Source organism: Priapulus caudatus, unplaced genomic scaffold (genome assembly GCF_000485595.1).
Source record: "Priapulus caudatus unplaced genomic scaffold, Priapulus_caudatus-5.0.1 Scaffold556, whole genome shotgun sequence".
Classification (NCBI taxonomy): Eukaryota; Metazoa; Priapulida; class Priapulimorpha; order Priapulimorphida; family Priapulidae; genus Priapulus; species Priapulus caudatus.
Genome location: NW_014577617.1, coordinates 52,777 through 63,695, shown reverse-complemented (window position 1 = coordinate 63,695; position 10,919 = coordinate 52,777). Strand labels below are relative to the sequence as shown.

The 10,919-nt window shown below is 45.9% G+C and overlaps 3 protein-coding genes across 5 annotated transcripts in view; 2 read left to right on the top strand and 1 right to left on the bottom strand.

Annotated features, from left to right (window-relative positions):
• Nucleotides 1-6: 6 nt before the first annotated feature.
• On the top strand, nucleotides 7-1,886 carry LOC106811614 (beta-1,3-galactosyltransferase 5-like). Its single transcript, XM_014815316.1, has one exon. The coding sequence runs from the start codon at nucleotides 700-702 to the stop codon at nucleotides 1,753-1,755; it is 1,056 nt and encodes a 351-aa protein (XP_014670802.1). The 5' UTR covers nucleotides 7-699; the 3' UTR covers nucleotides 1,756-1,886.
• Nucleotides 1,887-3,431: 1,545 nt separating this feature from the next.
• LOC106811605 lies at nucleotides 3,432-6,474 on the top strand. Its single transcript, XM_014815306.1, has 3 exons — nucleotides 3,432-3,540; nucleotides 4,653-5,598; nucleotides 5,757-6,474. The coding sequence occupies exons 1-3, from the start codon at nucleotides 3,432-3,434 to the stop codon at nucleotides 6,472-6,474; spliced, it is 1,773 nt and encodes a 590-aa protein (XP_014670792.1).
• The window catches only part of LOC106811613 (protection of telomeres protein 1-like), a 21,776-nt gene continuing 14,451 nt past the window's right edge, over nucleotides 3,595-10,919 (bottom strand). Inside the window, exons 14-17 of one of the 3 annotated variants that reach the window (XM_014815313.1) lie at nucleotides 10,412-10,473; nucleotides 10,174-10,300; nucleotides 9,753-9,913; nucleotides 3,595-3,827 (exon numbers count right to left, since the gene is read on the bottom strand). In XM_014815313.1, the coding sequence (XP_014670799.1) occupies nucleotides 9,773-9,913; nucleotides 10,174-10,300; nucleotides 10,412-10,473 (330 nt within the window). In that variant the 3' untranslated portion in view covers nucleotides 3,595-3,827; nucleotides 9,753-9,772. Of the gene's footprint in view, nucleotides 3,828-8,200; nucleotides 8,240-9,752; nucleotides 9,975-10,173; nucleotides 10,301-10,411; nucleotides 10,474-10,919 lie in introns of those variants that run through there. The other 2 variants (XM_014815314.1, XM_014815315.1) reach the window with 2 other exon arrangements.

Below are 10,919 nucleotides of genomic sequence, written 5' to 3'. Positions count from 1 at the left end.
TCTCTCTCTCTCTCTCTCTCTCTCTCTCTCTCTCTCTCCGTGTTGTCGTTTTACATTCGAAAGTTGGCGACTACCACGCACGTTGCCCTAATTTAGACGCAAATTTTTCCGCAATTATAGCTACCTGGTCAGGATTTGATTGCCAACCGTAAGTTAATTATAATCTAGATTGTAATCTGGTGCGGTCATCCGTATTATATATTATATATTATAGGCCATAACAGTCCCCACTACTCTCTGTTCGTGCTGAATTGTTTTTCTACACTCAAAATCATACGGAATTTGCGGTCAAACTTTGAATTTGTATTTGAATTTTGCACTGAAATCGTCAGAACAATAACTCGGAACCTGTTTTGCATTCATCTTGTTCTTCTGTTCTTGTTCATTCTTCTATGCGTCTCGCTCTACTGCATGCTCCACTCTATTCTGAGCTCAACAAGTTCATCTCTCGGGTCGCGCTAGCTATAGTACTATAGCCGGCGTACAGTTCCCGCAGGCCTTGCGGCAGGTGCGCCTGCGTGCCGCCACTGCTTCACGGATTAGCGATCACTGGCTCTGCTTGGCTTATATTCTGCTGCTGCCCCGCTGCTGCTGCTCGTGCTGCTACTTTCTGTTGGTGCTGCTGCTGCTGCTGCTGCTGGTGGTGGTGGTGTTGGTGGCGGCACGGAGCGGTGCGGTTAATTGACTCGCAGAGCGACGATGTCGTGCGGCGTTCGTTTCGTGTCGCGTCGAATGAAATCGAAGCACCTATCGAGTTGCGGGCTCGGATTTCTAGCAACCGTTTGCGTGCTGCTCGTCTATACGGGGGTTTCGTCTAACGCGCGCAGTAACGTCGTCGACGAGTACCGACAGACGGGCATCGCAGCCTACATAGCGGAGTGCGGCACTCTGCAGACGTTCACGGTGCCACCGCATGAGCAGCAGTTCAGTTACTTCCTCCCGCAGCTGCAGTGTCCAGATCGGCCGTGGATTCTCGCACTGGTCATCTCGTCTGCCGGGGATATGCAGTGCAGATCGGCGGTGCGCGCTACGTGGGCCGCTCCGCCGCAGGTCGATGCGAACGTGAGCGAGCCGCTGCGCGTGCTGCACCTCATAGCCGACGCTCGCAACGCGACGGCCGACAACGAGATCATGTTCGAGAGTTACACGCAGGGCGACGTCGTGCAGGGCAACTTCGCGGACTCCTATCGAAATCTCACGTTGAAATCCATCATGGGTCTGCACGTCGCTTCCAGCGCGTGTCCCCGGCGACCGTCGCTCGTCGTCAAGATAGACTGCGACACGCTACTCAACGTCGAAAAACTTCTGGAGTTCGCGAACGGCGAGAGAGACGAGGACGCCATCTACGGATTCCTTCTCGACAAGGACAGGCCGATACGGCGGCCGAGCAGCAAGAACTACGTGACGAGGAGCGAGTACGACGGAGACGTGTACCCGCCGTTCATCGCCGGCTTCTTCTACGTCATGACGGGAGACGTGCCGGCGCGCCTCTACGCGGAGGCGGCGAGCAGCAAGCGACAACTGCTACATCTCGAAGACGTCTTCGTGACGGGCCTGCTCGCCGAACGCGTCGGCGTGAGGCGGCGCCATCTAGCGGGCGTGATGCGAAGGAAACCCGCTACGTGGGATGAGATGAATTCGGCGGTCGCCATGCACTCTTTAACTCCGAGAGAGATGACGGGCATTCACAAAAAGAAGACGAAGCTTCGGCGACAGGAGAAGCGACATCGCGAACATATGAGGGATCCTAAGTGATCGATCTATGATCTAGAACCTATAGGATCTTAACTTCCATTTAACTTGTCCGTATTGCGTAATTGTGCATCGTATTGCAAATGTACGTGTCGCATGTAAATATAATCATATTTAATCAGCTAGTACCGGAAGCCATTATTTCTCGTGTTTGCACCTATAGTTTTCACTCATCATCACGATAATTTCTTACGCATGAGAACGCACACGCACGCACGTACACACTCACGCACACACTCACGCACGCACGTATCAAACACTCACACGTAAGAACGAACCCGCACGCGCACGCAGATTTTTTCCGCACACTATGCGCGGAATGCACACTTCCGCACATATGCACATAATGCGCGGAACGTTGAGCTGACTTGGAAATATTTGTGTGTTATAATAATTATTAGTAGCAACCTTCGCTGGAATGCATCCATTGATTATATCAGGAGTAAGATAATATAGAATATATCCTATATTATCTTACACCTGATTATATTTGTAACAAAGTGTAAATATTTGTAACTCGTTCTTCGGCATGTTAAGCCGCACCATTAGCTTTGCCGATTCTAAAAGTCGGTTCATGGATTTTAAAACAATGGTTCTCCGCACATTAGAATATGCTTCGCCAGGCTGGCGGCACTATATATACGCTTTAGAACTGTTCTAAATTAGATGCCAACTTAACTAGCCTCCTCTTCTTGCCGCTCTCTCCATAGATTTAAATTTGGGAATTTATTAACGCTTTCAAATATTACATAGTTACATAGCACATACTTGCACATAGAGTATCTCTGTAGGCTTTAAACTTTACACATAAAAATCATAACTTACACAATTTTAGTTACACATTTTAGTTAGCCGCAAATGAAGAGCCTAACCCTTTAAAGTTTAAAGGGTTAGGCTCTTCATTTGCGGCTAACTAAAATGTGTAACTAAAATTGTGTAAGTTATGATTTTTGACCGCATCAGGTAGACTCAATAGCGTTGATTAAACTGTGCACATTTTTACTTCATATTTCCAAGAATATGTAAGTCAGCTTTCTTTGGCTTTGTATTCTCTACTTTCACACTATTGTATTTCATTTTACTGGTTCAAGAATAGAGTCCAGGACAGTGCATGATAGCAATCTGGATAGCATGATGTTTTTGTTTTCAGATTTCGTTGTTGTGCTGTTCGTATAAAATGTTGGTGCTAAGTTCTTGTACCTTGTTCTGGACTGGACTGTGTACGAGAAAATATCATGTAAAAATAATGTACAAAATATGATCAACTTGAAAAAAATTATCCATTTTATCAAGAGTGAATGAACACAAAATTGTTTTTATTCCCTCCTGATTTTATACACACATCTTATAACATAACAAGAAAGATACATTATGAGTTAAATCCTTTAGACTGTTAATTGAAGAAGTAATCCCATTGTGTCAATGCTTAAATTCACGTCAACTATCAAAACCAGTAGAGATCTGCTCATTTTTAATCAAAGTAATATTAATTCCTTGCTGAAAATAGTTTCATCATGGTCCAAAACTGAAAACCAACACACTGGACACATGCAGACAAAACTACCAGCATGACACATAATTTATAAGAACAAGAACAATAATAATTCTTTAGCCACCTACGATAAATTGGCTAACCACAGCTCTTCGGCTATAACCTCAAAAGCTGTTCATCGGTCATGATGACAATGCAGGTCGAACTCTTCCTGTATCAGATGAGACCTGGCGGGGGCGAACTCTTCCTGTATCAGATCATCAGCTCAAAGGACAACATAGCCGATGCTGTGCAGGGCAAGATGAATGCAGCTTGAGGCCGGGGCGGTTACCACCTGGCGGTTACCCCCCGCCAGGTCTCTTCCATACAGCAGCATCTAGCAGCACCTGCTCACCGTCCTCACCCCGCCAGGTCTCTTCCATACAGCAGCATCTAGCAGCACCTGCTCACCGTCCTCACCCCGCCAGGTCTCTTCCATACAGCAGCATCTAGCAGCACCTGCTCACCGTCCTCACTCTGCGCCTGCAGCCGCTCAAAGATCGAGCGCAGCATCCAGCGGAGCTACACCATTGAAGAAGTTAACCTGCGTGTGAAGCATAGGGTCAGATTGACACGGAGGCCCACGACTAGGATGATGACTGTGTTAGTTCATGGGATACTATAGAGCCAGAAACTAAAAAGCTGCAATAATATATGCTTTCATTCAGCACGAATAAACAAGTTTAAGAACTTGCCGTTTTATGAGTGGCTAACTGTGGAAGTGCAAGTGTTGACGTAATCACGGTAAATGATGAATATAAGCAGGATAAGTTCAATACGATATATTGCCAATACACAAAACTTCGGGGGTTTAATACTAAAGCATTTGGTAGTGTACCATATGTTACTACTCTCAGGTTTAACCAAATTTGACCATTTAAGTGTTATTATAGACTAACAATAACAAGACACGATATGAACACAATCACTGACATAAGAGAAACTTGTATTACTAACAATTAGTTCCAGCAAGAATATGCACCTAACAAGAGGTGGCGCCACTGCACAATCGGTAACCAAAAAAAACAATTTACTTTACTTTAATTAATTACTTTTAATAGCCTAAACTATCAGGCAGTTTATATATATATATACCAAACTAATTCAAATTCGAATAATGAAAAAAAGGCAAACTAAAAGACACCAATGAGCATTTGAATTAGTTTGAATTTGTTTGATGGATCTATATCTAGGGTTGCAATGGTAACACAAGCTCCTCGCGCTGCACCCTGGTAACTTGATTGTTGCAATCAAGGCTAAAAGTGTTACCACCTGGTTGGCTTAACTGTCACAGGTTGATGTTAGTAAGGGCATACAATCGTAAAAATCTGCTTCAATAAACTGTGCAATAAAAACTGTGCAATGGCAGCAACCCGCTTAAAAGGAAAGAATTTCAGGATAGGGTCGCTAAATGTGGGCACCCTGAGAGGAAGAGCAAGTGAGGTGGTGGAGACGTTGTCTCGGAGGAAAGTTGACATCTGCTGTCTCCAGGAGACCAGATACCGTGGTGGTCAGTGTCGTATATTCAAAGGAAAGAACACTAAGTACAAGTGCTACTGGTCTGGTAAGGATAAGGGGACTGGTGGCGTCGGTGTGTTGCTGGCGGAGGAATGGATTGGGAATGTGTTTGAGGTGCGGCGTGTCTCGGACAGGATCATCCTGCTGAGGTTGGTGGTCGGCAGCTCTGTGCTGACGTTCCTGTCAGTCTACGCTCCACAAGTCGGCCTCAGCGACGTTGTGAAGGACCAGTTTTACGACCAGCTTCGTGCAACGGCTGCTAAGGTCCCTGCATCTGAACTCCTTGTTCCTTGTGGTGACTGGAATGGTCATGTAGGAAGGGATGGAACTGGCTTCAGGGAGGTGCATGGAGGGTATGGGCTTGGTGTGCGGAACGTGGAAGGAGAGAGAATCCTGGAGTTTGCAGTGGCCAATGATTTAGTCGTGGGAAACACATGCTTCAAGAAGCGCGAGTGCCACCTCGTCACGTATCAATCTGGTGGTATCTCCACACAGATCGATTACATTTTGTTCCGTTGTAATCTGCACAAGTTGATTGTTAATGTAAAGACCATCCCCGGCGAGGAGTGTGCCACACAACATCGCCTGCTGGTGTGCGACATCAAGGTTGACATTCCGTCACTGCCCAAGCGTAAATTTGTGCCTCGTCTGAAAATATGGAAGTTGAAGGACCCTGTGACCAGGCAGAAGTTCCGTGTGGCTTTTACACAGCGGACTGTGGACGCAAATGCGGTTACCACTGAAGAGAAATGGGCGAATTTGAAGAAGAATCTGGCCTTCTGGGTGCTACTGAAGAAGTGTGTGGTCTATCTAAGAAGCATCAGTGGAGAAAACAGACGTGGTGGTGGAATGACCTCATTGTCAGTGTGGTGGAGGAGAAACGGCGGTGCTACAAAGCTTGGAAAAAAGGCATGGGCAGCAAAGCGGCGTATGATGCAGCTAAACGTGTATCCAGGCGTGCGGTATATCATGCAAAATCCGAGGCCGAGAAAACCGTCTTTGCAAACATCGACCCCAAGTCACCTGATATCTACCGTATCGCGAATCAGATGCGCCGTGAAAATCAGGATGTTGTGGGTGAAAAGCCGGTGCGAAATGATGTTGGGAAGTTCTCTTTGACTGATGTGGAGAAGGAGATGGCATGGTTACAGCACTATAAGAGACTGCTGAACGTTGAGTTCCCATGGAACCCTGACGACCTGTCTGTGGAGGACCCAGTGGAAGGCCCTGCACTACAAATTTCCACCGAGATGGTAAAAAAGGCCATTGACAAGATGCAACCTGGTAAGGCCGCAGGCCCTTCGGGTATTGTGGCTGAAATGTTTAAGGCTGCCGGTGATGCGGGTGTTGCCCTCATTCGTGACCTAGCGGTATCAATCATACGCGATGGCAGGGTCCCTATGGATTGGGAAGAGAGCCTCATTGTTAACCTGCACAAGGGTAAGGGTGATGCTCTAGACAGGGGTAATTATCGTGGTTTAAAGCTGACTGAACAGGCCTTGAAGGTGCTGGAGAGAGTGGTGGACAATTCTATCCGGCCAACTGATATCCGCATTGAATTTTTGAAACTCAGTTTCGGCTATTTATGCGGGCCAGGGGAACTTCAGGATGTATCTTGTTGTCCGTTCAACTGCCAGGAGAATACCCTGGCCGCAACAGAAGCTTTTACTTAGCCTTTGTGGAGCCTGAAAAAGCCGCTTCCAGAGCTCCCGACGACACACTCTGCCTGCTGGCTGGGCGACTGAGGAGGCCTTTGGGACAAGGTCACGACGCTGGATCGTGAGGTTGCGTGCAGCGGCATGTACACAAACACTCGTTCAGTCGGGCCCCGGGGCACCCAGGCCCCCCCCGAGTGTCGTGTCGGTGGTGCGTTTCTCGGAGGAGTTTGAGGTAAAGGTGGGAGTCCATCAATGGCGTCGCGTGCTGAGGCCCCCTCCTGTTCATCATGCGGTTACTGGAGGCCTTTCCGCGGCCGAGTTCCGTGCTGGTCGTCCCCTGGGAAGATCTCTACGCTGATGACTTGCGTGATTATAGCAGCATTCATTGGAAGACATGCATGCAAGGCTGAGTTGTGGAAAGCTGGCATGGAGGAGGCAAGGGCCTCAGCAGTCGAATATGGGCCCCAAGCACGAAGATCCATGATTTGTGTGCTAAACTTGACCTCTTGAAGACTCCGGGAAGTACCCTGCGTTTGTGTGCCAGAAAGCGTGTTGGGATTAATTCCGTCGCTGGTCGCCCGGCTGCTGCCACAAACGAGCGTACATAAGAATGTAGTGCGCATAAAAGGCCGACTTCATGACGACGCCGGATTTCCGTTGCAAGCGCGTGCATGGGCGATGCCCGCCCATTGAATGACAGACCACTTGTTAGAGGTTGCAGATTGGCAGACAAACTGGCAGGTCTTACCCTTCCTTCTGCTACCTTTGGTGATACTCTTCTCGTGGGAGCTTGGCCTGGCTGTGATTTAGCCACTATCATTAGAGCAAAGACCCGCCCGGGGAAGTGTTCGGAAGCTGCTTCCTGTCCTGACATTCTCGACGAGATACTGTCTCAGGATCCGTGGTCCATGTGTTATGCCACCTGTGTCCGGTAGCCGCCCATGCTGCACCTGGCTGAAGCGAGACATGGGCAGCTGAAATTGTTGAACTTGCAACGCCCTCCGGCGAAAATGACAGCGCAATGATCAGCATGGATCTGCAATTGTCACAATCGAGGATTTGGCCCTTCAAAACGGAGCTGCTGGACAGATGGCGTTAATCTTGACCTTGATGTCTTATTTACGTGAGAGAAGACTCGCTGGTATGCCATGTTCAGCGCCTCCACTGGTGCCATTCAATGACAGGGGGCTGCAAGTTCGAGTTGTTGCGCTGTAAGGAGACGTGGGGAGGCGAAGATGTCTTGGAGGAGTTGTGCAAGAAGGATAGGGAACAGTGGAATCTCTCGCTGTAGGACCCCCTTGGATCGCTGCTCACATGGGAGAATAAGCGTGAGAGCTGCCAAAAACTGACCGAGCCAAGCATTCTTGGGAGTGGTGTTTCCACTGATGTGGATCTAAACCTTGAGTCCAGTATAAAATAAAGAAGACCAGAAACAACAACAACAACAACATGTGAACCCGAACCAAAGGTATTTTTTTTGTTTGGCTTATGCACCGCCATGCATTCTCGGGTACATCTATGCCTTCTAAAACCTACACACATTTCAGACACAATTGATTTATATCATTAGACTAGTAAGGAAAATATTTCGCATTTGTGCCATTGCTACATACTAGACAAGACTTTGCTTCTACATACATGAATTCACAGACGGGCCGCGCACAATGTTAATGATCTGGATATGGTGTCTGGCTTACAGTCAGCTGACCTTGGCCAGACCTCTGCTTCACAGTAGGCCGGCCTGATCTCCACACTGCCTGCCAATCCGACCTTTGAATTTCTATCACCAAAAGCACATTGATATGAGCGCTTACCAGAGTGTGTTCATATTAAACTTGACACAACATGGTTTTCTTATATATTTATAAGAGGCCACAGCTGACGCCACCGCGTTGTCAAATTTACATCGCGCCGTGGTGAAAATGTCATGTATTTACCCCGCATTGGCTCAAATAGACTTGTCAACCCAAAAATAAAATAGATCACCGATTCACACGTTGCTTCCAGCCATTATTTCAGATTGCCATGTGCGTTTACTGAGTCATGTGACGCAAGGGTCTTACACTTTCCGTTATTCGATTGGCTTAGCAGTGCCATCCTTTTATGTTCCAAACTGCTTATTACTCCTGTTGACTAATTTTCCGCTCAGAAGAAACCCATTAGCCACAATCATTGGACTATCCTATCTATGCCATATACCTTTTTACTGCTACCCCGCGCACCTCTCTGAAGATAACACTGCAACAGCATTGCTTTATCTATTTAATTCTTTATCACTTTCTCAATCTTACCTGCCAATGCCCACATTGCACTTTGTGAATATCATCTGCGTTTTTGTACAACTACACCATAGAGGATTTTACTTATGCCATGTATGACATGATCTCTATGTAGCATGCACTGCTACGCGATTGACACAAAATAACATCGTTAATTCATAATATTGCATTATATCGATAGACATATTTACAAATAATATAAATTATATATACCGCTAATATATCACATTATGGAAGTAATGTCCTTCTTAGGCCGAAACGTTATGACACAAAATTCCATAATGTAAATGAGAATTTTTTAAGTAACTTAAAGCCATTCCTGCAGAAATTTTGTGGGCCAAAAGAAATGTATAATCCCCCAGACTCCCCCAATACAAGCATAACCCGTACACATTACAATATCAAAGTAACAAAGACGTATTAATTATTTAATCATGTAATACAGGAAAATGAGCTCAGAATGAGAATTAGTACCCTCAACCTGGGGTAAATATACTACCTGCAGGGCACTGACAGTATACTTCTATTAAGACGGAGCATGCAAGTGTGTACCCCAAGGATGGAAAACAGTCTAACCAGCTAGTGGCACATTTGGAAATAAAAATTCGTTGATTCTTTTAGAAAATTATGTAAGAGCGAATTTGCATTTGTGCATCTTGGGTTTGGTGATCACAATCTACAAGTTACGTATAGGCAAATTTACATAACTTCAAGTTATCATAACACATCGTATTACTATAACAAATGTGGCATGGGTTTGGTGTCACAGATGACAATGTCTACAGAGCTGAACTGGCTTTACACTTACCCGGATCCAACACCAGCATGGACACGTTATTCAAGCTAATATGCATAGATGCGTATGATTCCTGTTTTTAAGAGTTTGATGAAGTTGAATATTGTTTTGCACACTCACATGCTGGCTGGCTGACTTTGTGGCAAAGCTCGTGTGTGTACATTCCAGCATTATACAACGAGGAATTATGGCATAACAGGTAAACATGATCTTCTCACCTTTGTAATGATTCTCATGTCTAATTTCCCTCAGCCACTGCTAGCAACTCTCTTGAAGTAATGCTTCCCTGACACGAGCGATTCATCATTAGAGGACCCCTCTCTGTGACGTCGGCAGCCTCAGCACAGACCCCACCCGTAATCTGTATACGCTGTCCAACCTACAGCAATGCAATGTACAATCCAACATGTACGGGCATTGCAGTGTGGTTACTATTACAGCTGACAATGATAAACAAAAAAGATTAAACTTAATTCGTTCATCTGGTCGAAAGAACACATTAATTAAGAAAAAAACCCAAAGCAAACCATATAATTTATGAGAATATAATAACACATGTCATATGCATTATTTCACAAAAACCGATGGCTCCAAAAACTGCACTGATGAGCACCGTTGGTACCAGCATCATAAACCCACCTTTAGTTGCTGAACGTTGGTTGTGTCACAGGGCATGAGGTGGAGAGTAATAGGCAGGCTCCCACAAACATTCCTGAATGGTGGATGAGTCACCCCCACGTCTGATGATGAATGCCTCGCAAGATCACTGTAGCAGCAAGGCAACAATAACAATTAAATCAGATAAGCATTTAGTTTAACAGAAAACGCTAATGTCAGTACACTAGGTTGGTGTCGAAGTTATGAGCATGCCTCATACCTGCTCCCTGTGATTCTTGTGTATCCTATGTCTTCTTCTGTAATCTCACGAATGGAAGTTACCTAAATTCGTAGAAGTAGATAAAATAATATAGGTTTATATATATATATATATATATATATATATATATATATATATAGTATGACACACGCAAACATGGCACGCCACACACCATATACTGTAAATGTATGTGTGTTGTGTGTCGGGTGTGTGGCGCGGGGCGTGTGTGGTGTCGTGGTGTGTGTGTGGTGCGCTGTTGTGAGCTATTGTGCGTGTGCATGTGTCGTGCCATCGGGCCACATGTTTGAGAGACAGGATGTGCTGCGTCAGAACAGAACTAGTAAATGTGTTTTCGGCTATCGCAGCTTAATGATAAGGCACTGACTGAAAATTATTTTTCCCATGCACTTACGAAGCCAACATATTTCTACCTGACAGGTGACAAAGCAAAGAGCCTGGAGGGCATTGCTGCGCAGAGTATGTTTCGCAATGTGCGTCAGCATCTTCT